At 49.1% G+C, this 26401-nt stretch overlaps 4 protein-coding genes across 4 annotated transcripts; 2 read left to right on the plus strand and 2 right to left on the minus strand.

Moving 5' to 3' along the window:
- Nucleotides 1-151: 151 nt before the first annotated feature.
- On the minus strand, nucleotides 152-9146 carry KD926_008741 (type II myosin; the record flags this gene model as incomplete). The annotated part of the gene is made up of 6 exons (XM_053104598.1): nucleotides 152-1076; nucleotides 1761-2185; nucleotides 2233-8212; nucleotides 8260-8444; nucleotides 8498-8638; nucleotides 8691-9146. The coding sequence occupies 6 exons, from the start codon at nucleotides 9144-9146 to the stop codon at nucleotides 152-154; spliced, it is 8112 nt and encodes a 2703-aa protein (XP_052960296.1).
- Nucleotides 9147-9939: 793 nt separating this feature from the next.
- Nucleotides 9940-13980, plus strand: KD926_008742 (uncharacterized protein; the record flags this gene model as incomplete). The annotated part of the gene is made up of 5 exons (XM_053104610.1): nucleotides 9940-10558; nucleotides 10612-12405; nucleotides 12486-13198; nucleotides 13253-13493; nucleotides 13763-13980. 5 exons carry the CDS (start codon nucleotides 9940-9942, stop codon nucleotides 13978-13980), a joined length of 3585 nt encoding a protein of 1194 aa, XP_052960297.1.
- Nucleotides 13981-20476: 6496 nt separating this feature from the next.
- KD926_008743 (uncharacterized protein) lies at nucleotides 20477-20923 on the minus strand (the record flags this gene model as incomplete). Its single annotated transcript, XM_053104621.1, has 1 exon — nucleotides 20477-20923. The coding sequence occupies one exon, from the start codon at nucleotides 20921-20923 to the stop codon at nucleotides 20477-20479; it is 447 nt and encodes a 148-aa protein (XP_052960298.1).
- Nucleotides 20924-23678: 2755 nt separating this feature from the next.
- KD926_008744 (DHHC family palmitoyltransferase) lies at nucleotides 23679-25240 on the plus strand (the record flags this gene model as incomplete). Its single annotated transcript, XM_053104632.1, has 5 exons — nucleotides 23679-23787; nucleotides 23853-24354; nucleotides 24405-24528; nucleotides 24579-24619; nucleotides 24679-25240. The coding sequence occupies 5 exons, from the start codon at nucleotides 23679-23681 to the stop codon at nucleotides 25238-25240; spliced, it is 1338 nt and encodes a 445-aa protein (XP_052960299.1).
- Between the last annotated feature and the right edge of the window lie 1161 nt (nucleotides 25241-26401).

Genomic DNA, 26401 nt, shown 5'->3' on the forward strand with positions numbered 1-26401 from the left:
TCCAAATGCATGGTTTCAACGACAAGTTAAAAATATAACATAGAACCGGGAAATAGCAGTGCAAAAAACGTACACCCCGAACGCCTTATGGAAAGAATTTTGAAGAAAGAAAAATCAGATAAAAAGAAAAGCAAGCGCATAGGGGGCAGGCTCAGGTGATCTTGTCCAAGAGTCTTCTCCTTCTCCTGTCCACCAGTTCTTCTTGTACTTCATCCAGGGTCGGCAATCGCCATTCGACGCCGTCACCAGCGTCACCCGGTAGAGGCTCCCAGCCATCTTCAACATCGTCTTCCTTCTTATTGCGTAGACTCTCAAAAGCCTCCTTCTCCTTCTGTCGCTCGTACGCTAGCAGCGTCCCGTCCTCCTCATCCAGCCCGTAGCCGAAATAATTGGCATCGACCTTTTTCGTAGCGATATCCCCGCCCCGTCCCCGAGTGCCCTCGTCGTCCTCCTCCGCCGGCTTCCGACCGCGACGAGCTGCGGCCTCAAACATCTCCTTGACACCCGGCAGCTCTCTCGCACGCCCGAAGTATCGATATCCTTTTCCACCGCCAGGAATCTCCTTGCCCTCGTCGTCGTACACACGGCCCGAGCCACGCATGTAATTAGGTCCGCCGAGGTTCCGTATCTGCATCTCCCAGGTCCATTTCTCGCGCATCAACTTGTTGATCTCATCGTTCAGGTCGCGGATCTGGTAATCGCTCAGGCTGAGCTCCTGGATGCGCGAGACTTTGCGCGAGATTTCCTTGAGGACCTGGCCGCGCCATTTCTCGCACATGGGGATCGAATCCACCGACGTGATGGCCTTGGGGCGACGGGTGCGTCCGATGTCGATGATTCCGAGGTCCGCCGCTTGCTGCGCGCGAAATCGAAACAGCATCGACTGCGCCTTTTCGCTGTTTCGTGCCTGATGGACATTCGGGATCAGTTCATGAACTCGGTCGGAATTTTCGAGACATTGGGCGGCAAAGGTCGGTTTCTGCGCCGATATGGAAGTGAACTTACCATGATGAGGGGCGGCGCGAGAGCCTTGAATCCGTAAGGGCAATATGTGAGAGAAAGATGGGTGAAGAACGCTACCTCATGGCCGGCAGTGAACTTGATCCAAGCTCGGGTGGGTTCAAGAAACGTTCGTGGCGGGCGCTAATCTTAAGCGCGCGGCTAGTTTATCCGATGCCCGACGGAGGCGGCTTTTGCACTGCAGGTTTTCCTTTCGTCTGAGCCCTGGGATTTGGTTGTTATTGCAATTGAGAGCATTAGCGGTCACATTTAGTTAACGGATGTAACTGTGACGACTGTGGCTGAAATATCAGGAATAGTCTTGTGACTTCTGGCTGTAACTTCTGGTATCGATTAAAGCTCTCAACAAACTATATATCTAGAAACAGAATGAACTAACTAAAACAAAACAATCATGAAAATTAACATTAGAAGCAAGTCCGTATTTCGAACTGCTGAATGTCATTCCATAGTACAGCCCAAAACAAATGTCTGTCTCATCCCACCCAAACATTATACCAGTAAGAAAGGAAATTGAATGCATATAGATCGTCATAACCAATGCGGGCATATACACGTAGAAAATGGGAAAAACAGTCAACATCACGTTAGTTGCTGCATAAGTCCTTGAATATGCAGAGTCGCCATCAAAGTCATGCTCGTAATCCGTCGCTCAGGCCCTGGATAAATGTTTAGCGCCTGAATTATTGAATGCGGTTGTGTTGAGCAGGACCGTCCTGCTAGATTATCGTGTTCCTTACAAGAAGCCTTTCGTGTTGCTAGGCATCCGCTGTGGCACATCGCCTGAGCCATATACGCCGCTTCCTCTTCTGCTCCCTGCATCGCTCAGTCGTCCGAGATTGCTGCCGCGCTCAACGCGAAGCCCTTTCCATCCTTCCAACTCACGCGCCAGGCGCAGCGATTTTTCCTTTTCTTCACGAAGCTCCCGCTCCGCTCGGCGCGCCTGTAATTGGGTTTGTGAGTCGGTTTCCTGAAGTTCTTGGATGTTTCGAAGAAGACGGTCGATCTTGTCGCGAGACTTGTTCATGTCCTCGTTGAGCTGAGCATTCATCTTCTCCCGTCGATCTATTTGCGACTGGAGGTCCTTCACAGTGCGGTCGACGTTACGCAGGGATCGTTGCTCGGAGCCATGCTTGGTCTCTTGCTCCTCGAGATGCGTTTCCAGCTGCAGATGTCAGTCTATTGCCTCAAGATACAGGGACTCTAACTTACCTCCTTGATTCTTTTATGTAGGAACTTGACGTCCTGGCTTCCGGATGAGTAGCTCTTAGTTTCCAGATCAACGCACCGCAGCTGAGCTTCCTTGAGTTGTTTCTCCAGAGCAGCCTTATCCTTGAAAAGCTGAGCGTTGGTTTCCCGCTCAGCGGTGACTTCCTTCTGCATCTCCGTGGCCAAGGCTTCGGCTCGTCTCATCTTACCGACAGCGGCAGCAGAGACGTCCTGTTGCTGAGCAAGATTGGATTTGAGCTCCAAAAGTTCGCGATCCATGCTTGCTGCATTGCGCATGGATGGACTCTCTCCCTTGGCAAGGTCCTCTAGTCTGTCGCCTGCCTCAGTCAAACGAGTTTCAAGCATCTTCTTCTCCTTGACAAGCATGTCTCTTTCGGCCGTCACGTCATCAACTGAAGTTCGTAGGCTTCTGACCTGCGACAGAAGAGTTACAACTCTTCCCTGGGCTTCATTATGCGCGTTCACCGCTTCATCACGGATTGAGGTCACATCCTGAAGCATGACATCCATCCGCGCCTTCTCCTTGGCCCACGTAGAGCTGTTCATCACTTCGTTATCCCATTTACTGCGGAGATCCTCGAGTTCTTCGCGAAGACGCGAGTTCTCCCCACGGACGTTCAGGACACGCTCCCGTTCCACCTCGAGCTCGTTATTCAATGTCAAGAACTCGCGCTGGTATTTTTGTCTCGTCTGCTCCATGGAGGTCTCCTTGTCTTCGATATCGATGGCACGTTGGTTCCTGTAGTCCTCGAGCTCATTCTGGAGACGCTGTTTGGACTGCAGCGCAGCCTGAAGCTCGGCGGCCTGGTCTTCCATTCGGGCCTCCAGAGACTGCGCTTGGCGCTGAAGGTCTTCCACAAGAGAATCCATTTGCTTACGCTCAGCCATGATTTGTGCGCATGTATCCTCTGCCTCTTGGGCCCGTGACTTTGCAAACTGCTCGGCACGGCTGGCCTTAAGTACCGAAATTTCTGCTTGCTCCAGCTTGCTGAAATAGTCATCCGCGCGGGTTTTGTAGAGGCTTTGACTTGAGGCGAGGTCAGCGCATTTTGAGGACTCTGCATCCAGGCGAATCTGTAGGTCGGAGAACTCCTGGAGCAGCTGGTTTCTGCTGACAGCATCTTGATCTCTGGCTAACTGAAGTTCCTGGGCTTCGGAGCGAGAATCACGGAGCTCGACTTCGGTAGCAGCCTTGGCGCGTTTGAGCTTTTCGAACTGAGCTTTAGCATCGCTGAACTCGGCAACCGCTTCGTTGTGGACCTTGAGCAGAGACCTTCTGGATTGTTCTTGAGAATTGATCAGGTCATAAAGCTCCTCATGCGACTTAGCTTGCACATCCCGAAGTGACAGGTCCCCAGATCTAATGCTTCGCTCGAGCGCCGAAACCTTCTTCGCAGAGTCATCGAGTTGGTCGTGCAGTCGACCATTCTCTCGTTCCAAGAGTTGCATCCGACGAACCGAGGGGCTTTCATCTTGCCATTGGTCTTGACGCGAACCTCCCTGCAACTGACTTTGAAGGTGCTTGTTTTGCATCTCAGTCATCTGAAGCTTATTCTGCAACTCTTCAATCTCGGCTGCCAGGTCCATTCGTTTCTGGTAGCCGACAGAATCCACTGTCTTATCGGACCGGGCGGAGTCATTCGCTGCCTCAAAATTGAGTCTTCGGTTTGGTGTTGTCGGGGTACCGAATCTCTTTGCGATGTCAGAGTTCTTGCGTAGGTGAGTGGGCGTGCGGTTTCCAGCAACTTGGTTTTGGTCAATTTCCTCCAGAAGCGCACGCTTGGAGGAGGAATAACGGGCATCAAGTTCTTTCATTTCATCACCATGACGCCGGCGCATTTCGGCAAGCTGGGCTTCCGCTCTGTTATTCCTCTCCTCTGATACCTGCAATTGGCTTTGCACAGTGTCCAGTCGCTGTGCAAGATCCACCTTCTTCGATAAATCAGGACGAATGGTCTCCCATGACTCAGATTCCTCTGATGTAGGCTCGACAACCTTATGCAGCAGCATCAGTTGGCGATGCAGGTCCTCGATTTCTTTGTTAGCAGTGTCCAGAGAGCCCTGCATCTTGCGAGTATTTGCCTGAGCTTGAGTACGCAGCTGACGTTCAGTCTCCAGGTTTCTGTTCGCTTCTGCCAGTTGTATACCAGCTGTGGATGCCGTCTTTTCAGCATTACGACTGGCTTTGTGCTCTCTATTAACTTCATGGTTCAAGTCCTCGAGACTCAACGAGAGCTTCTCCTTTTGTTTTTCGAGAGAAGTAATAGATAGTTGGAGGTCTCCTAACTGACGGGCTAGGTTCTTGTTGTCATCCTCTAGCTTGGCCTTTTCCCTCTGTAACGTGGTTACGCGGTGGCGTTGGTTGTCGCTCGCTTTGGAGTTGGATCTGGCAATGTCGAGATTCTTTTGTTGAATCTTTGTCAATAGAGCTCGATTGTCATTTTCGGAGGCCGTGAGTCTGCCTTTGAGGGTCACCAGTTCTCTTTCCATGCGCTGCTTCTGTTGGTCATGGCGGATTCGGAAGTTGTCAGAGTCTGCGATTGCATTTTCTAGCTCCTGAATTCTGGTGGAAAGCCGTGTTCTTTCGGCTTCGATCTCCTCCAATTGCTGAGACTTCGCTTCCAAGTCTTTTCGAACGCTTTCCAGCCTCTGGTTCGCCTGGTTGTTGATGTTGCGTTCAATTTCAGCCTCTGCATTCAGACGGGCATTTTCAACATTAGTGAAGCGATCGCGAAGCTTAATGAGCTCTGTCTGCAGGTCCTTGCGTGAACTTTCGGCAGCAACTCGGGCCTCAGTAGCACGGCGAAGAGTGTCCTGCTGTATATACATCTCCTTCTCGATTTCAATTTTAGAGTCGTTCAAGGAGGTGTACTTGTCGCGTAATTCCGCAAGGTTGTGCTCTGCAAGCATTTGGACATCGTCTCTTGATTGTCGCTCTCTGCTCAAGTCCGCTTGTGCCTGGAAAAGTTGGCTTTTAAGGTCCTGAATTTGCTGCTCAAGAAGCTTTCGGCTTTCTCCCGCTTCAGCGTCCTCGGAGATCTTGTCTTCGAGCAACTTTTTCACGTCGGCTACTTCTCGGTCCAACTGGGCCTTTTCAACCATCATGGCATCAGATTCAGCCTGAAGTTCCCGCAAGCGTTTTTGCATGTTGCTATGACGCGTGGAGAGGGATGCTTTTTCTGTTTCCAGCTGTCTTTTCTCTTCGTCAGCCCTTTTGGCATCGTTACGCAGAATTGCTATCTCGCTTTCCTTCTTCCTCAGCATCTCTTCATATCCGGTAGATGTTGACGAAAGATCTGAGATCTGCTGCCTAATCGAGCGATTCTCTTCCACCAAATCCTTGACTTGGTGCTTTGACTGATCGAGTTCCTTGGCTGTCTTGGCGAGTTTAATATCGAGATCCTGGTCAGTCTTCAGTAGTTTGGCCTCCAGATCTTGCAGCTTGCGATCTTTCATGGTGAGGTGACTTTGAAGCATTTTGGTTTCCTGTCCAAGTTCTTTGATCTGGTTTTCCTTTTCAGAGGAGGACGTCTCGGCTTCCATCATCCTGCGATCAAGTTCCTCGAGACGTGCCTGCGTCTCTCGCTTCTCATTCTCGAAACGTTGTATAATTTCGCCGGCCTGCTCCAGTTGAGTCATGCGGAATTGAAGCTCCTCTTCGATTTTCTTCTTCGCTGCGATGAGTTCGTCCAATTGATCCTCGAGACTTTCTTGGTCTGCAATCGCCCCGGCCAATTTATCACTGAGCTCTACTTCTCGAAGTTGAAGCCTCTCGAAAATTTCCTCTTTATCCAGCGCGAGAGCTCTTTCGCTTTCCAGGGTTTGTTGGATTTTTTGCATCTCGATCTCCGTGCGTCGTCTCTCCTCGTCTAGTTTCTGGCGGTCGGCCAAGTCCGTCTTCATCTTGGACTCCAATAGCTGGATTTTTTCATCGCGCCGTTTGACTTCGTTGGCGGACCGTGTCTCTCCAAGGAGCGGCTTCATTCTCGAGAACAAACGCCACCAGGGGCTAGCTTTCAGATCAAGGTAAGCCCTAAAGTTGTGTTGGATAAGTCTGGTTGCCTCCGCACGGTAAAGACGCTTGTTTGAGATTCGGCGCTGAACAAAGCCCCTGGACAGCGACTGAAAACGGGTCATTATGGAGCGAATGAGGTCGTCTCGCTTCTCCTCCAGCTCAGCAAGAACGCCAGCTCTGAAGAAGACCTTTGTTCGACCGACTCGGTACCACGCAGCGTCTAGCCCGAGCTTTTGTAGCATTATATGAGCAGCGTTCTGGCCGTCCAGGTAGCCCTTTGGCATGTTGCGGCAGAGAACCTCATACCGTTGACGAAACTCAGCAAATGACAACCTATTAGGGAAACCAGTGCGCGCAATTCGAATTCCTTCTAGAACACCGTTACATCGCAGTTGATCAAGAACCAAGGGAGCATTGAGCATCTTCGGGCGTTTTTTATGGTTTGGTATAATGCAGCGCACAAAGTGAGGATGCGTTGAATTCAACTGAGTCATCAGGCTTGACAGGCGCTCCTTGTGTCCCTGGGCGACTGTACGGAACAAGCCCTTCTTCACTCGACTTTTGGGATAATCCGTATGGCCATCAGAAATTTTGCAATCCGCAAATAGCTTTGTGATATGCTTCTCTCGTGACGCGGCCAGAAGGCGAGTTATGTTATCGTTGAGGGGGTCTTTATTCTTCTCAAGCCATCCTTCAGTATCATATTCCACTTCGGAAGCATAGTGAGTAAGAACGAAACCTTGGCTTAGGCGAGCTGCACGATATTTCGGAGACTTTCGATCCCAGAGCGAGTGAAGCTTCTCTGTAAATGACTTGTCCGTCGCTTTGGGCATCACACAGTCTTCATCCAAGCAAGAAAAGATACCAATGGGATTTGTCAACTCAATCAGGTCAATGGTCGGTTGCAAGTCCTTTCCAAAGTCAATAAATTGCCATTCAATTTGTTCTCTGGCGTATTCCTCCTGCTCGAGCACAAACATGTGGTGGTTGAAGAATTGTTGTAGCTTTTCGTTGGTGTAGTTGATGCACAATTGTTCGAAACTGTTTTTCTCGAAGATTTCAAAACCTGCAATATCGAGAACACCAATGAAATGGCTGTCTTCTCCCGAGACAGTGCTGCGATCTAACTGATCGTTGATTCGGTTTACGAGATCACCGAAGCCACGCTCGTAGATTCCTTTGGCGAGCGCATCGAGCGCCAGCCTAACCTGCTCCGGTGTTTGGACTTTCTCCACCCACTCGCGACCTGCCTTCACCCTGGGATGCAACAAGCCCTTCACGAATGGTTCTGACTGTATCCCCAATAGTTGACAGGCCTTTTCTATACTCTTGAAGGAGTCACGACTCAAGGCAGCTTGATCCGCCCGCAAGCTCTCCTTGATGACTGTTATATTTCCAAGATGCAGAACGGCGGCGATGGTACGGAGAATACACATTTGGTCTTCTGCGGAAAATTTCATGACGTGGAATGCCTCAATCAATGAGTTCCACTCATCTTCGTCGGACACTCCGGCAATGCTGTCATTCCCGTCCCTCGTGTAGGCGAAATCTTCAATTCCAAGATTGGACAACTGTAGCTTGTCCCTCAATTTGGAATCCGCACCTCGCAGCAATTGGTAAAAGACATGGTAATTCCGCTCTTGCTGATTCGGTTTCACTACTCGCGACTTTTCAAGGAGGTACCAGTCGATATATGCCCCCGAAATTTGACCAGACCGGGAGAACTCAATCCGTATGAACTTTCCAAATCGAGACGAATTGTTGTTTCTAACCGTCTGAGCATTTCCGAATGCCTCCAGGATGGGGTTTGCTCGTAGGATTTGCTGTGAGAGAGTGGACATATTTTTGGTCGCAGATCGAACGTATGGAGTGTCGGACGTCGCAACAGCAGCGAGGTATTGGATGACCTTCTTCGTGTTCTCCGTTTTCCCTGCACCAGATTCTCCTCTGTGATACGTTAGATCTATTTTCCTGGTGGTTGGAGCGCAACTTACGTCACTAGGATACTCTGATTCTGGCCCTCTTCGACCAAATTCCGAAATGCTTTATCGGCCATTGCGAAAATATGGGGTCGTGTTTCCTCTCTGCTTCGGCCTTTGTACATCTTCACATACTCGTTCGAGTAGATTGGTAACGGACAGTAGGGATTGACAGTCACTAAGAACAGCCCAGAGTATGTCTAGACGCATGATTGTTAGTCAAACTCACAGCTTGTTTAATTCCTAGGCTTACATAGATCAAGTCCGCTTGGTAGCGGGAATGCAGATTGTGCACCACGGAGGCTTCATTCAGGTGCGTAAGCTCAGCCATATCATCGGCCTTGTCGAACTTTGCCGGGTTGACTTTGTCAACTTGGTCTGCATCGACCTCCCTCTGCTTTTTGGTTGTTAGAGACGTCTACAATCCCAAGACTGTCGGTTCATACCTCGCCATCATCACTTTGTACCAACAGCTTTCCATCTTCGCCCTCCTCCAACACCAGTCCCCGGACAAAGGCCTTTTCAGGATCGCGTAGCCAGACATATTTATTACCCGAGAAGTCATTGTCGCCTTCCAATCCTCGAATTTGATCTGCACCTCGCCGAAGCTCCTCGGATTTGATGAACTCCGGTGCAAAGGTTCCAGTACCGGCGTCGACCCTTAACGAATTTGATCTTTGGTGGTTGGAGTTTCGTGCTAAAGCAGTTTGCGGTGCTTGAGAGACCGAGGCTGAATTCCGAAAATGACCTTTGGCTTCTTCGAATTTACTCGGCGACGTCACGATGGCTGATTTCGGTCGCGGGCCTTTCGTTGGCGACCCAGACGATGGAGATGAGGAGGGAGAGGCACGGCCAAATGGGTTGGCACGCTTTGGCGAGCCATTTAGTTGTGAGGGCAGCATATCTTCGTTAATACAGGCGAAACATTATTCAAATGGGAGTCAAGTCATTAGAACTGGATAAGACAAATCATATCAGTGGGGGGGGGAGTGGTTGTAGAGGGTGGGATGGTGAATTGGACTGGTCATACACAAAAGAACAATCCTAGAGATGGATGGGGTGGGATGCAGACGTAACTGGGGAAGCTTGCGACAGAACCGACCACCTGCTCGGTGACATACCCGCATCCACTGTTTGTTTACATCCTGCGTTCCTTAGGCTGCGGATGCCGATCAGACCCTAGTCCCGATCTGGGAGCACCCACATCACGTGGCCTGACCGCACGGGTCTCCGTCCAGTTTTCGAATTATGCACTTCCATCACTCCTGATATTTTTATCCTCCGCCCTTTGTCTCGTCCCATCCTCAGCTTTTCGTCACCCCCTTCCTTCCCTTTGTTTCATGGAACGCCATCCCTAATCAATCTGTATAGTCTGCTTATGTGGATCTTTTGATTTTATTTTTCAAAGCGCCGGTTCAGCTTCAGCTTCAGTTCCAGCAGTTCCATCACTATTCTAGCTTGATTGATGTGCGGCACCTACACTGAGAACACCTTTCGCGAGCTGTCCTTTACTTACGTTAATTAGAACTAGTCCGAAATCTTCAGATTAGTGTGATTCTTCCTCCGATCATGTCCGACTATCCCTCAGCTCCGCCATCGGGGCTACCCTCCAACTATCCGCAATGGCCTTCATCAAATCCTCAGTCATCCGCCTTTCCGTCTTTATTATCGCCTAATCCCTCGTTTCATCAGAATATGCTGCCCCTACATCAGCACCCTCAGGGCGCCATGGGCCGTTCATACGACTACAACAATGAGATGAATTTCAATGCGAATGGGCGTCTCCCAGGACTCGGCGCAGCGGCTGGACCCTTGCCAACGCCTCCATTTCCTTTCATGGGGACCTTCACACCTCCGCAGTTTCCACATACTGCCTTTCCTCCCGGTCAGATGCCCCCGTTGGGATACCCGCCCATGCCTCTACCAACCGCGTTCAACGCGCCGCCAAGCCGTCCCTCAACCAGTGACTTCCAAACAAATCATTTCAACTCTCAGCACGCAACCGCATCCAGCTCTATACAAGATGTTGATCGGGAGGAAGGTGAACTCACCGATAAGGAGGGTGGCTTGCCAGCAGTGCGGAAACCCGTGTCAAACAGTGGCCCGAGCGCTCCGACAACATCTCAAGGCGGTCGACCCACTCACGCGTCCGAAATACCAGCGACCAACGGAGTGGCGCTCCCTGGATCCAATCATCCCAAAGACATTGCTTCTAAATCATCGCACAAACCAACTTCTCGCGACTCTATGGATCTGGAGGAGGGCGAGACGTCCTCTTCACAGTCTTCCACGTCAAGCCGAGACAGTGGATCGCGTAAGGTCCCCCTTTTGACTGTCAAATCGACATTTTTTACTCACACTATGCAGCTTATAACCCTCCAGTTTCCATGAATATCGAAGCATTGGACGGAATGGACGTCGAGCCCGCAATCGCGCCTAAATCGACTACCGAAGCTTCAAACGAGAAACACCCTTCCAAGTCGCCAGCACAACTCCGAATCCAGGCGCAAGGTGCCCTGCTGGGATTAGCTCCTCATAATATCCGCTACAATGAGCTCATTGGAGAAGGAATCAACCCAAATATTCTCAAACGGCTTTACGAAGACGTTGGGATCAAAATATCTTCACCCCAACCAGACGCTGTTCCGACTATGAGATCTATCATGCCGGAAAACACTGGTCGAGAGGCGCAGGGGGAAGAATCTGAGAAAGCTTCTGCGCATATTCTTACGTCTGGACAGAACGTCACGCCACCCGCCTCCTTCACTCCAGCGCCATTGAAGGACTCAGCCAAGCCCATGGAAAGAAAAGAAGTAATTGCGCGTATGCTTGCTGCAAAGGCCGCCAAAGCTTCCGGGGCTTCTGAGTCCCCTCAAGCCGACGAACCGAAGGAAACCCCCAACCAAGGACGCGAACCATATACAGATGCAGCATCGCCAGAAGCGCCGAAAGAAAAAGAGGTACGGGCGAAAGAGAAGAACAAGGCGCAGACGGAGCTCGCTAGGCAGCGGATTGAGCAGCTCAAGAAACAGGGCCTAATGAGAAATCAACAAAAGTCCCAATCGGATCCAAAATCGCAAGACAACGGACGTTCAAATGGTGAAAGTCAAAGTTCAGATACCGTCGATGAGGCCGCTGCACTTCAGCACTCTCTCCCCGAGCGACCTCCAGATCCTGAAACTGATAGCTCCGCTCGTATCCCTGGACTGTTCATGACTGATTCAAAAGAAGATCAATCGCAAGATGCGTATGTGACTCCTGTTCAAGGTCTTGTGATCGATTCCACACCACAGCTTCGCGCAAATCAGCGTAAACGCCCCCGTGCATCTGACTTTGATGAACCTATCTACATCGCCAATGGAGTGCATCAAGCTGCTCCAGAAGAAAGGCTCATCATCGATATTAGCGACGATGAGTTTTATGATGACAACGAGGACGACGAGGACAGCATGGATATTGAAACTTCCACCGGATACGTTTCCCGGGATAATGGCTCAACAATCCCGGAAACGTCATTGCGAGTTTTAGAATCCCTCCCATCTAGGCCATTATCCAGCCAAGCGTTTTCCACCCCTCAACCGAATTCAAGGGGCAGCGACCAGGATCATCTGCGAAGAAAAAACCTGGAGATACAGGCGATGCATCGACGTATTGCCGAGCTTGAGCAACGGAAGAAGGCAAAACTTACCGTTAGCCGTACCCAATCTCCTCGTTCAGTAGAGCTAGCGGTATCAACGCCTCCCGAGCCCTCTGTTGCATTCGACACCGAGACCTGCAATATTGATTCTGCAAACCTGGAGGCGGGGCTTGTCGGTCCCCCTACCGCCCAGAACGGACATTCTCCCAGACAAATTTCTTCACCTCCCGCGGATATCGCATACTTTGAAACCATGAGATGCAGAATTTTACGAAAAAGGGAGATCGAGTCCGGCGTCCCCGCACTGGATGCTGAAATCCAGAAATCCGAAAATAGACTAGCAGATATGAAAACTGAGGAAGGAAAAGTTTTGCTCGAGATTTCGAGGGGTAAAGAAGGGCGCAAGCAGCTCCAGGAAGAATTGGACAACATCAACCTGGAATTGAATGGTCTCACGATGGACGAGGTCGATGCGGCCTTGGTCAGACTGAAAGCCAATCAAGAGAACAAAATCACCGTTGAGGGTAGGCTTTTCTTATACGCAACACTTCCTGGTGACGCATCCGGAAGTGCATCTGATCTGTGCTCATTTTATTCCTTTTAGTTCCGCCAACCACATCCGATGCAAATGACCTGCCAGCTGTCGAAACCACCACTGTTGGAGATTCCAACCACGGAGAGAGCAGCGTCGATCAATTATCTGATAAGCCTGACCAAGCTCTGTCGACTCGTTCAGCGTCCAATGAAGTGTCAGAAGCACCAGTTAAAACGCAAAATAGAGTCGATTCCAACCACGAATCGTCTGCTATGTCTTCATCTGAGTCAGAAGGATCCGCTATGGATGAGTCTTCGGATAGTGACAGCGAAGATTCGATGTCTATCGACGAAGATGAATCCGAGGGCCCAGAACGTGCCTCGGAACCTGTTGTAAATGCGGTTAGCGAGCCCCATGACCAAGAGGCAAATTTACCGAGCGCCAACCCTCACCATTCGCCGGCCGAAGACTCTCCAGTCGCAAACACGGACGATCGAAGCAGCGTGGGTTCTGAATCGGACGAAGAAATGAACGAAGATGATTCCAGCGATTCTTCGAGTTCAGATGGATACGAACCTCCAGAGCCCGAAACGACCGCAAGCCCTGCTAACTCCGTCTATTCGCCCCCTTTCAGCCCACCTCCTCCCGTTCCGATAGAACCTAGTGAGGCTTCCATGCCCACAGTGGATCAGACGAACCAAGCTGGTGAGCCGCTAACTGCAAAGGTCCAGAAAGTGGATGTTGAGCCGCCCAAGGAGAATGTTCAAGTTGGGCTTTTGGATGTGCGATAGCCCTTGTATCAACTGATGAGAGTTTGATGCTGACAACCACACTAGAATACGCGAGGGGCCGAGGTTCCACAACGTAAATTTTCACCGTATGACAGTCCGTTGAAGAATTTCAACGCCTATCGTTATCACCCCAACTACTCCGGTGATACTACACAAGGCTTCCGCTCTTTAACCTACAGCCACAATATTGACCCTATGAAATATCTTTGTCCCTTCGAGGCCGCAGGGGGTGTCTGCAACGACCGATCTTGTGAATTCCAGCATTTTCGGGACATGACTCTTAGCGGTGCGTCGACGATTTGAGCAAGCTACATTCAACACCTTTCCATCTGCCATCTAGCTTTCCAGACATCTACAATATCTGATCCCTTCTCATTGCGTTGCGGATTTTGTTCAAGCATTCCTGGCTCTTTCTTCCCACCCTCGCCTTCACCTCTCCATTCCTTTCCTGTTGTCTTTCATCTCTTGACTGCTTTCCTATCGTCCCTACCTTCCTATGCATCACCATCGTTTTTCACTCGACTTTATTTGCTCTGTTCGGATGCTGACGCACAGAACTATTAACCCGGACAGATGACAAGATCTTGGTCCAGATGGGCTCCCTCCGCGAAGGCAAAACTCCCGAAGAAAAAGACCAGTACATCGCTGGACTGAAACAAATCATCAACGACATGCGGCGCGATAAGGTGAAAGACTTCAATACTGTGGCCACCGAGATTGCCGCATACCGTAGACGCTTCTTGCAGGATCCTTCGCGAATCTTGCCCTTGTAACAAACCTTGAACCGCCATCCTTCACTCTCCTAACAGAAAAGGGCTGCCTCTTCATTGATCAAGGTGAGCTGCCGATTCAAGAGTCAACGGAGCACATATAACTGTGCCGGGCCTATCAGGCTGCACGGTCGTCTATCTTTTGGGACTGGCCATGGCAGTAACATCTTTTTACATTCTTCCTTTCTCACTACATCTTTTTTGATACCCGCATTTCGCCTGTTCTCTGCTTCATCAGAGAGCTTCATTCTCTTTTTTCCAAGCTTTTCTTTTCTTCATTCACATTAGGAAGCCACTTTCTGATACTTACGGGATCTTATGATCTTCTTTTGGTCTGACCCAGTGGGCATTGCCATTCTACTTGGTGGATTTATCGCTACTTGGCTTAAAAAAATCGACAAAGGAAAGCGCACGGCGTTGGCAGGAGAAAGCGTTTTAGTTCCGTTTCCTCTTCCCTTCCCTCCCCCATCTTCCTTTGAAGGTGGGCGTAAGTGGATCTTCCGGACTTCGGCAACAAGAGCTTGGCCATTGAACGGTCCTGAGAATATCAGGACAGAGTTCAACTTTTGACTCAATGCATCGGAAGTACTTTCCCAGATGAAATGAGTCATTGATTTACCGGAAGAAAGAAAAAGAACAAGAAAGAAAGAAAGAACTATAGGGCAAAAACAACTGTACAGCTGGGCGTTTGAATTTCTAGCAATACATAGCGATAGCTCTTTTCTCAACATTTTTATTTCATTCTCATACTATACACTTCTCTTAATCTCCGCATCCTTCATTTGACATTTGCACATGCATGTACTCCGTACTCCGTACACTAGTAGCTATTATTCCATCGACCAACTCCGAAAAGACCCGCTAAATGCTTAGCGACCACAGCACGGGATCTACGGGGCGCCAGGCGCCTAGCACCAAGGCGCAGACGGGCGTTTAGCGGGCCCGGCCTTTCCAATTCGCCCAACGCCCGGGCGCGGAGAGGATGGGATGAACCTCACCTCCATAGGTAGAGGAACCTCTGAGCCTAGAACCCTGGGGGAGGAATCGAAAGGGCAGACTGAGCCCCAGTCCGCCCGCCAACTCCTCTGTTAGTTCCAGTAGTTAGTTAGCAGTTTGCCCGACAACCGGATAACTAGAAGGTGAAGTAGCTGTAGGTAGGTAGGCACTGCTGCGCTGCGCATAAAACAACCAACCAACCAACCCAACAAATTATTTTTTAAAGAAAAATGAAATAAAATAAATACCCCACAAATAAGGCAGTTCTATGTGGATTAGTCCCATTTCCAAGAACAAAAGCGCCTTTCCTATCGCTCTGTTTCTGTCTCTCCTTCCTCCCTGCATTGGAATGAGCCTTCGAATGCAGGTAAGTAAAAGAGGCAGTGCAGGGAGTGGACAATCAAAAGAGAAGTAAGTAGACAGACAGGTCAAGCCAAGACAAGGCATGTAGGTTAGGCGTAGGTGTAGGCTGTCTTTGTTTGACTCATCCGGACCTGGAAGTTAATTGACTAGTTAGTTAGTTACTTGATTAGTTACTAGATAGGTAAAGGTGGTTAGTTGAGGTCTGGTGATTTGACTTTGAACTTGTCCACCAAGGTGCCAGGCTACCTCTCCTACCTATCGTAATATTCACTACTTATGCATGTTGGGAGGTATGTACGTACCTACTGCATACTCGTGAGGTTGACTTGGATTGAGTCATCGAGGTCGCATGACCATCTGACTCAGGCATCGGCCTTGCCGTTTCGATGTGCGTTGTTCAGTCATTTTGAGTAATGGTTAAGGCTGGTGTTGATGTCAGTGTTTCAAAAAGGTAAGTTAGTGCAAGGGAGGAGTCAGTTACGTCAAGTCCGTAGATACAGGAGTTACGTAGATAGTAAGCAACCAGTATGTAGCGGGTAGACACATCGGGTACCTTAGTAGTTCAAGTAACTAGGCAAACGTCCCGATTATTGGCCCGTGATGCCAACGGTCTCATCAAACTCCTCGACCAATCAATTAATGAGAAAGGACAGGAGAATGAGTATCTAAGACAAAAAAAACCTAGACAAAAAGAAGCAAAAACGAAAAACCCGCTTGCATGGATCGGGAAGGTGGTCAACTATGTACACTTGGACGGAGTACAGTAGGTAAGCAGAGAAACGGACGGAGTACGGAGTACGGAGTCCATTGTCGAAAAATGAAACAGACCACAATAAACTACAGTGCCGATCGATCATGGAATGACAGTGGAAGAGAAACAGAAAAAAGGAGGGAAAAAAAGGAGGCAGGAAATGAAACATGATCAGCAGCTGAATTGTGGGGAGCGTCTAGTTTAGTTAGTATACATAGAGGTCCAAGTCTAGTGATGGCGTCGAGTTGCCAAATACGGAGCGCAGTGTCCGGGTTACGGTAGCGTGGAATGAATAATACTCAGTAAGTGTACACCGTACGGTGTAAAATCAGATCAAGATAGGTCGTCTCAGCATCAAGCTGAAACAGCCGGGGAAAATATCGGCGATCACGGACAGCGCGGGACGGTCGGGATGGATTCATCGAGCAACGCTAAACAACCATAAACGACATTAACAGCTGAAAGGCGAGGGGGGCCTTAAGGCCTCAAGCCCCTAAACAACGGCAGTCTTATGGAGCAGTCCGGACGGAAAGGAACTGCTGTCTGAAATGATTAGAATGAAAATTTAAAAAAAAAAAAAAAAAAAAAAAAAAAAATTTAAAACCTAGGGCTGATTTTTGTTGGTCAGAACTCTGAACTTTGTTTCCCCCTTTAGACTTTAGATTTTGACTGATAGAGTACGGAGTACAGACATTGATATATTTAGATTTTAGATTTCTGCGTACGGGGTGTCCGTTTGGACCGTTTACAACGGTTGAGTCGGTTATCCGTGCAACGTTGCCCTAGCATGTATCCGTTGTATGGATACTCGAGTTTCTTCTTGTTACACCCATGGCTGTGGTACACCGTACATCATGCAGGAGATAATAAAAAAAAAACTGTCATACGCCGGGACATCAGAGTAAGATCCACGATAAGAAAGGGGGAGTCTAGAAGAAAAAAAGAACAAGCCACAATCTGAAACCCGGCACGTGGCATTGACCAGGACCATTCGGTTCCTTCACAAACCTCGATTTCAACCCCTCGACTGTCTGACCATGCATGCATATCGACCGCGTGGCCTCTGGGGTAGGTACGCTGCTTGGGATTCACATTTCAGGGGAGGGAGGGGGGTGAGAATAATCATCCAGAAAATTTCTACCACCTGCATCAGCGTCAGAAACCCCCTGCGTCTGTCCGTCCGTCAGGTCTGGCACGGAGTAGTTACGGACAATGGACCAGGGTTTCCAGATAGATGACGCTCCATTTTCTATCGAGGCCGTTAGGATAATATCAGTATGGTCAGAAGGATCAGTAAAGGGGGTCTCAGACTATGCGCATGACATCACTGGCTCACAGCCTACCTGCCCTGCCCTGGCTGCTGAGTTGCTGAGTGCTGAGTCTTTGCCAGTCGAGCAATAGGAATCGTAACTCCGCGACAACTCCGTCCGAAAGTCCATGTCCGTTTTTTACCTCCTCGAATTGAATGATTTGTTCAGGGGTCCCTAGTCCCTCGGACATCAGCAACCCATGTGTTCGGATCGAGGGTCCGAAAATTTTAGTGCATGTATGTGTGTAGTAGAAAGGGTGACACTGCCTGGCGAATGACATGAAAGAACAAGGACAAAATATTCTCGTTCGTTCATGCAGGAGACCCATTGATCGGATTGACTGAGCAATTAATTTTATTTTATTTTATCTAATTTTATCTAAATTAATTTGGACGTTTTAGTGCCCTCGAGTCAAGTGATCAAGGGACAGAGACAGGAGTCCGCCTTGCGAAACACTATTTGCATCTTCGACTCCATCGCAATGTGAACCGGCTCCATTCTCGAACGGGAAGAATCAGGAAGAATAGGGTCCGTCGGGGCGAGCCCGCAATTAGTTCCTTCGATTTGAACGGCATCAATCGACCGGACCACGGTTACCGCTCCGTGCTAGACGGGACTATGGAGAATCGAGGTAAACGATGCGCTCGAGCAGGTGGACCGTCAGCTCAGCCGTTGCCCGTTGAAAGATGAAAGGTGCAAGGTGCAAGAGTGGACCCGCGCATAGTACGGAGTAATTTCGTTGGATTTTCAGGCCATTCAGAGTGCAGTCCGTTCAATCCAATTCATCCATCCGATCGTCATTGTTTAATTATAGCCAGCTGGAAAGTCAAAAACAAAGGACGGAGTACGGAGTCGGGTGTACCTTGCGAGGTACATACATACATACATAGTATGCAAGGTTCTTGCAGGCTCGGATTTGACGCCGGCCTCTCGGAAATCCCACCACCACCGGAGTGGTCGACCAGGATACTCCGCAGGACTAGCGACTCCTTAGTAGCTAACTGAGTGAAATGTAAAACAAAACAAAAAGACGGTCTGATGCCGATACTTTCTGCCCCCAAGTTTCTAAATTTCCCATCTCCAGCTGGGCGGCTTAGTCAAGGGCTGTGCTATCGTCCCGGGGGGGGCCATAGTCCCGCCTTCCCCGTTCCGGTAATTATTGCGTCGCGGTCTGCCCTGCACTTCGAGTCGCTGCTACGGATACACGATCCCACTTTCCTACCTAACTACTGTACGAAGGAGATGGAAGAGTGCTCGTAATTCTAGAACATTGTCCTACCCCCTCTCGATTCGCAAAATTAACCAAATCCATGACCCCTCCCTGTTCTCAAACACAGCCTCTCCTGCATATCAAGCCCACCGATCGTATTCATCCCGTCTCCGACGTGCAGGTCTTGTCAGTCGGAGCTGAGATGCGGAGAAGCCGGCGATAAGGAAGAAGTAGTAAGAGGAGACATGGATGGAAAGGGGAGGGAGGAAGGGGGGATAATAATAATGACATGGAAGCGACCGAGTGACACCGACCGCTCTTTCTCCCCGGTCGCAGTATGCAATCAACCCTAAGTCGCCGGGGGAAACAGCGGTGATGAGACAGAAGCGTGGCTTGCATGATCTGCAGTTCTCAGTCTGACACGCCCGGGACTTCGAGTCGCGATTCGAGCAGGGGCAGGACCAAGACTTTGCGGCTCGCGGGCGCCGTGCACTCTTACAGGTCCAGCGTCCGCTCGGGGGGAGAAGGAGGAGGGGAGAATGGGGCAGGGCAAACGATCCCAAGTCCGTCCGTTCGGGGGGTTCAGTCAATTGTTCGTCTTCGTTGGTGATCGACGCACGTGTTGTAATCTGCTAGTAGCGGCACTAGGCCTCGAGTCGGTCTAGTCTCGACAGGTTGATGCGCTTGGAATTATCCTACTGGTCAGTGGGATAATCGGATCCCATACTCCTACTCCTGGTCCTGGTCCTGGTCCTGGTCATCGTCATCTTGGGGACTTTGATTTAGGGGGGAGGGTGACCAGGTGCCGGGTCTGATGCAATCCACCGCTGGAATTGGAGCTGGCACCGGCAGAGGATGAAGTGACGATGATAAAAATAATCCTCCCTAGTGAGCGGGTGATCCCTCCCGTGCGACCCAGGCCATTATTAATGTCGCACGACCATTATTAATCGAGATGGATTTTCTAGACGTCTCTAGACAGGTACTCCGGAGTAGACGCTGAGGTATTCGGACTTCGTGTTCGGCGGAATCAATAATCATTGGTAATGGAGAAGATGAGAGATAAATGAGTGCTACCTACTCCATACTATGGAGTGGTCCCTAGGTACACAACTACACCGACTAATCGGGTCTAGCGTGCCTACCATGTGGCCTGGCGTGGGTCGGCCCCGATATCGTTCATTACCGCCCATTACGCGCCCAGGCAGCAAGGCTGTAGCTACCAGCTCTACCTTGGTATCAGAGTAAGAATGTCATTCAATTGGAGTTTCACTCCCATGTCTCTCAGTCTAGTAGAAGGCACAAAGAAGAGCGAGATCAAAGAAAAAATCAATCACGTGTTATGCGCAAACCATAATAATAATAGAACAATCAGAGCATTAAAGAAAAAAGGAAAAACTAGTAACACAGCAAAGATGCCCGGCCCCACGGCCCATAATCTAAACTCCAAGGCACTCTGCGCGGCTGCAAAACTAGGCAGGAATCCAGCTCGACTGATGGTCCTGCAGCCGCCCCATCTAAACCACAAGGAAGAAAAAAAAAAAAGAAAAAAGAAAAAAGAAAAAACAGAACAAAGCAACCCAATGATCCCGAATGTCTATAGTGTTCCCTTGCCATGCAAAAAACTGAAACCACAATAAAGAGAAGAGAGAAGAAGAAAAAGAATGGAACCAAGACTCCCCTTATCCGTATCCGTCCGTTACATGTATCCAGTCATGCTCATAATGATTCCGCTGAAGAGAGAGAAAAGAAAAAAGAAAAGAAAGTATTCAGACATTGGCGCAAACAGAAATGGATGGAAAAAGTGACTGGAGATAAGATTAGCTTTGGCTCGTACCAAGGAACCCGTCCGAAGGTTCTCACCTCAAATCATTTCACGTGCTGGCAGCCGGAGCAAACAACGTGATTGCACATCACACAGCGTGGTTGAACGTTGTAGATCTTCGGGCCGTCATTGCATTGACAGCAGATGTACATGTAGGTTTGGCTGTAGGTTTTGGCACCCTCGATGCCGTAGTTGGCGAGGTTGTTGGAGGGGCGATCAATCACCTCTCCGCCGAATAACGAAGGCTGTCGGAGGGAAGAGTCGTGCATGATGACTGGTGGTGACCCTTTCAATGGGCTGGAGGAGAGCTCGTTGCTCTGTACCGGGATGGGATACGGAGACATGGCGCTGCACATGTGTAGACCGTGGTGCGAGTGGGTTTCTTCGGACGTAGTCGAGGTGCGAGGAGATCCGCAGCGCATGCAAGATTTGTGAAGCTCGACGCTGTGAGGGCCAAAGTTGCAAGATTCGCAGTTCCAGTGGGAAGACATATTTGCGATTGAAGAGGTTTGAAAAGCGCGAGATAGATCAAGGTCCACGTTGGAAAGGCTGACAAGTTGAACGAAGTTGTAGAAGTTGTATTGCAAGGTCAAAGAGAGTCAGAGAGGGTGTATAATGGTAGGTATACTGCTGAGTATAGTGTTGTAGAGTCAAGGAAGTCAAGGAAGTCAAGATAGTCAAGATTGTTGTTGTTGTCTGGATGAATGTCAAAGAGGTGTCATCCTGCTTTTTATAAAGATTGAGAGAGCATTGTAGCAAGCATGAATCAGAGAAAGCCAGGCCAAGGCACCCTCACAAGGGCAGTGTGGCTTGAGAATCAGGCAAAAAGCCCTGTTGCCCCAATCGGGCTAAACCATCTAAATCATAGTCATCCTTTAAGGTGATCTCTCTTCAGCGAGCGACGGGGCGGTTTGAGAAGTAGATCATACCTCAGAGTCCGTGGCTTGGCGGATGTGGCCCTGGCCCTGGGGGTCCGAAAATGGTCGTCTAGATCGTGCCTCGCTCCCCATAGTACGGCCCTCTGAATCATATTGCTGCCGCATCTTAGTGGTATCACCGCCAGATCATGCACTCAGGTTGACTCAAGACCATTGTATGGGTCTCTGGACTGGCGGGTTTGGGCAAGGCTTGGACGCTCGTTTCGGGCCCAGGATGCCCTCTGGTCCCACCATTTTACCCTTGACCACCTACTATTGAATTTCTTTTTCTCTTTGTCTAAATTAAACAGAATAATAAATTAAAATTAAAAAATTAAACTCTTTTGGTCAAATAGAATAAAAACGAAAACAAAATTAAAAAAAATCCCCTGTTGTCAGATCTGCCCCATTGTTGATTATTTTTTTTAATTTCCATTTTTTCCAAAAGATTACCGACCCTGCCTGGTAAGAACGCCTACCTGATTGGAGCGACAAGTGACAACCACGGAGTCCGTACGACTTCTAGTCCTTCTCACTACTAACAGTAACAGTCAAGTCTCCAGTCTCCACTCAAGTCAAAAAAAAAATCATTCCATTTTTTCAAGGCTTCCAGGCTTCCAGGCAACGATGGCAGCTGATACCTGATTACTAGGCCCCCTTAACCCTGTTGGAACTTTTGCATCTCTGACAGATACAGCTCGAGAACCTTCGGCTTCTGACCGTTACTTCGGCCTCGATTTGGCAGTGCAGTCGTCATTTTCTTAGACGTTCTGTCGGTCTGGAGAATACGACTAAGCAGGCATCCCTGTTGCTGCCTGCACCCTGGTGTGGTCACCTGCCCTTGCGGCTCTTCAATGACTGTTCGATCATTTCGGACTACCGATTCCTTCGACGGCCTGAGGTTGACGTAGTTTGCTCTGTTTCTACTTTCTGCTCTGCCGCTCTATCCTTTCTCCCCACTAACTAGACTGATCGCAGGCAAAGATAATACAATGTACTAAGCAAAACACACAACACACATCACTGTCATCATCATCATACATAATCCTAGATCGTCAGAATAAAAAAGCCTGCTGAGAGATTATTCAGCCCCGGTAAGCGCCGACATGCTTGTCACCATCACCAACGGCGCCTATGATGGATGTATCACCAACAGTCCACGTTCCCTATTACCAAACTTTTCTTCTCGTTCTTTCTGTCCCTGAAGGGCTTCAAAACACGGGATTGTGCGACCGACTTTATTTTTATCCCGATATTTTTATCGCCCGGTCTCTGACCCGATCTCATGTCAGTTTCCTCCCCGACATTCCTCTTTCGTCCTTATGACTCGATCGCGATTTTATTTCCAGAACAGTTTCAGCATTCCATTCCGGTAAACATTCCGTGGACCTGACAGGCCGTTGGACCCAGGGCCCCCTCGTGTGTCCTGGTCCTCCGGGGCGGGAACATTACACTCAGTAGCTTGATGGTATAAAGTTGTTTCATTCTAATTAAAGACAACATTCACGGTTGGGGGCCGCTTGAGTCTTCAGCTGCGTCCGGCTCGCTTGATGACCCCAGTACGAACCAAATTCCGTGCCGACTCGTTGTCAATTGCGACTAGGTAATTTCGCCAGAGCTCCGGAAAGGGGAAAATACGGATCGCTGAAGCTAAACCCGTCATCCTCGTGCTGATGTCGTGGAATTCGACAGGGGAGCGCATCCTAAGCTAAGGGGCAGGGCATGGCATCCTGCACCATCCGGGAGGGGTTGATTACAACCACCAGATAATTAGAGACGATAAAAACAAAAGTGTACATTGTACATAATTCCGGCATCATCGGCACATAGTTAGTACCTAGTAGTGACTGATTGAGTAATTCCCAATGGAGATGACACCAAAAATATCCTCGCCAAGGTCTCGGGACGGACATGGCTGCCTGGGGGTGTACGAAGGCCACGTTGGCTTCCATCTCGACACGATGCATCTCGCAGATGTTCGGAGAGAGCATCGAGGATCTGAGACAGACACAAAAAGAAACAACCTGGGGATCCTCGGAGAGCCATCACGTGCTGTACGTCATCCGCCGGGGTTTGTCTGGTTTGTCTGGTTTGTCCCGTCACGTTCCTAGTTTGACTGCAACGTCGTTGCCTCATCGTCGTCACCTCGTTCCAGGCAGACATCATCATCTAGATCTGGACCCGATGCTATAGTCTTTCGTCCCGGTATCTCAGCATAATTACTCGCTTCAACTAATATGGACGCGGTTGGGACCTCCGTCAGCTGATCGTTTCCCACCGACCCCCTCAATGCGGAGATAGGCGCAAAGTCTCCTCCGACCTCTATCTCATGGCGCGCCCAGACCGGCGCGTGAATTTAGCTGTAGCTAGAGTTATTCCTGTGGTCTTGCTAGGCGCAGTGATCTATGCTTCCTATGCTATCACCAAACCACTATGCAGTGAGTCTTCCTGACCCGCCCTCCTTTTTTTCGTCCCCTTTCTAAGTCAAGCGCGTCATATCCAGTCGACTACCTCCTCCATCCTCTTCCGAAGTATGATCGTCGTCCTCGAACTGGTGCTGGTATCGCCATCATTGTGATATACTACGTACTTCTCTTTCCGGTCGTCGCGACATACATTCGACTTCTATATAATGTCATTTGGAACCCCGGGTTACTGCCTCGAAAGTCCCCACCTGCCCCGACTTCGCAAGGCGCCGAACGACCGCATAGCCGTCGACGAGATAGCCAAGGACGGAGACGGAGTCATGAACCAGCGAGGTCAACCGAGAAGTTCGAAGGTGCCGGCACCGACGTCGAACAGGGACTAGAGTATAATGCCGGAAGTCCGGCCTTCCAGATAGACCTGGCGGGGCTGGAAAACTTTTACAAGAAAGATGTTTTCGTTTGCCAGCCGGATGGACGGCCTCTCTATTGCTCTACGTGTTGCCATTATAAACCAGATCGCGCGCATCATTGTCGCGAGGTGGACCGGTGTGTCCGGAAGATGGACCACTTTTGTCCATGGTGAGCAGTATCGGATCGTCAAGAGGTGAACCAAGGCTTACAATTTCCAGGGTCGGAGGTGTTGTCTCTGAAACATCGTTCAAATTCTTCATTCAATTCGTCTTCTATACTATGGTTTTTTGCCTATTTTGTTTAATCGTGTGCGCGTACTTTGTCGCCGAGATAAAACGAGACGTGAGTTTGGCCTTTCTTGCTTCCTGGACCTGTTCTAATATGGACTATAGAGTGGCTCTGTTAATCCCCATTGGGCTGTTGGTATTGGACTGTAAGTTATTTCAGGACGGTCGTGCACTAGATCTATACATTGTTGCTAACGGACCATAGGAGCGGTCTTTTTGGATTATTCACTTTTGGCATGACCTTAAGCTCCTTACAACTGGGCATGTTTAACCTCTCCACAATCGAGAACATCAATCGCCATTCGGCTGTCTGGACCCTAGCCATCCGCGTGCCCAATCACGTCCTGGCAAAACTTCATCCGGAGACGCAATGGGCTCCGACATTTCGCACCATCACATACCCTCTCCCATCCATGCCTCCTCATGCTGAACCCGGCACAGAATACCAGCACTATCCGCCGCCTACAGAGCAGCACGTGTTCGCCATTCTCCAGACCCAACCCGGCGCCAATCCCTTCGACCTAGGCAGTCCCATCAAGAACCTTCAACAGATCATGGGCTACTCGCTGTTCGACTGGATGCTTCCTCTTAAACACAGTCCCTGTGCGGACCACACGAACCAAGAAAGCACCTTTGCATTTGGTCCTGTGGTCTCAAGGCTCAAACAGGACGCGGGACTCGATTCCTCGATCGAGACCGAGGACGAGCTAGCAGAGCAAAGACCGAAACATAAACGAAAACGACGAAAACATAGACGTCGAGAGTGATCATTATTATCTATTATTATTATTATTATTTGGTCTCTTTCATTCCTTGTTTAGGAAATACCCATTGGAAAAGCCTCTTCATCCCATCGATACATCATCCCACCATCTCACCTACCTAGTCTATTATTCATGCAAGAATCATTGTATTTTGGATTTCTTCGACTTACACCTTATTCCATCTTCTTTCTCTCATTCTTGGATACTTCTTTCAGGAGTTTGATTGATCTGTTATTCACCCTTGAGAATCCTACTCATAACATAGTTAGGTTACATTACCCCTGGTTGGAAGTTAATAAATAAATAATTCGTCTTTTACGTTATTATTCCTCTACTGAACTTACTGGGGATGCGATTAGTTGTAGTAATCTATTGCAGCTTAATCAATTCCGTAGCATCTAGTATTAGTACAAACCTTGTGCAGCATCGCCGTCTATTCAAAGGTTATATATATCCTCTATTTTTTTCAAGGTACAGTAACCGACTTACAATACTCTATAGGGTAGATAACCAGTCCATTTCCCTACCTCTATCAACACTATATGCGTGTCTAACTAGAGCATGTGACAAAGAGCCTTCGAGCCAGGAACTTGATCTCAGCCGTCTACATTTAGGGATCATGCTCAAGCTGGCTGCAGTGCTCCGGTTTTGTTGTTTAGAGAAATTGCTGGGTTTCCTGTTGAAGCCAGATGGATGTGAGATGGGTTTGGGTCGGTGGAGAAATATAGATTGATATCCAATTCTAATCAAAAGTAACATCACGGAAGGAAGACAGAAGTCAGGAACAAAACAAAATGAGATGATAGTTATACAGAGGAAGAAGAAAGAAGATAAAGAGACAAAAAGAAAACAAAAAGAAAAAAGAAATAGATCATGAGTATATAAACCAATAGGAGAAAAGAAATCCAAGTCATGTCGAAGTATACTTTCTAGCCAGAAGTTGATGAACCATGATATGAAGACACAGAAGAAGACAACGAAAAATTCTAGCAAAGACAGTCAAGGGGGTATTCGGGAAATCGGACAGACGGAAGAAATATCAAAGAATATAATGAGCATAGGAAAAGGGTGAATGTAGCAATAGAATGTCCCCACACTTGTGACGACGGAAGGAAGATCGAAGAACATGAGGGGTAGATAATGGTTGTATCTGAAACAACTGTC

Source organism: Aspergillus affinis (genome assembly GCF_023601865.1).
Source record: "Aspergillus affinis strain CMG 70 chromosome Unknown NODE_5_length_567868_cov_86_340925, whole genome shotgun sequence".
NCBI classification, from domain to species: domain Eukaryota; kingdom Fungi; phylum Ascomycota; class Eurotiomycetes; order Eurotiales; family Aspergillaceae; genus Aspergillus; species Aspergillus affinis.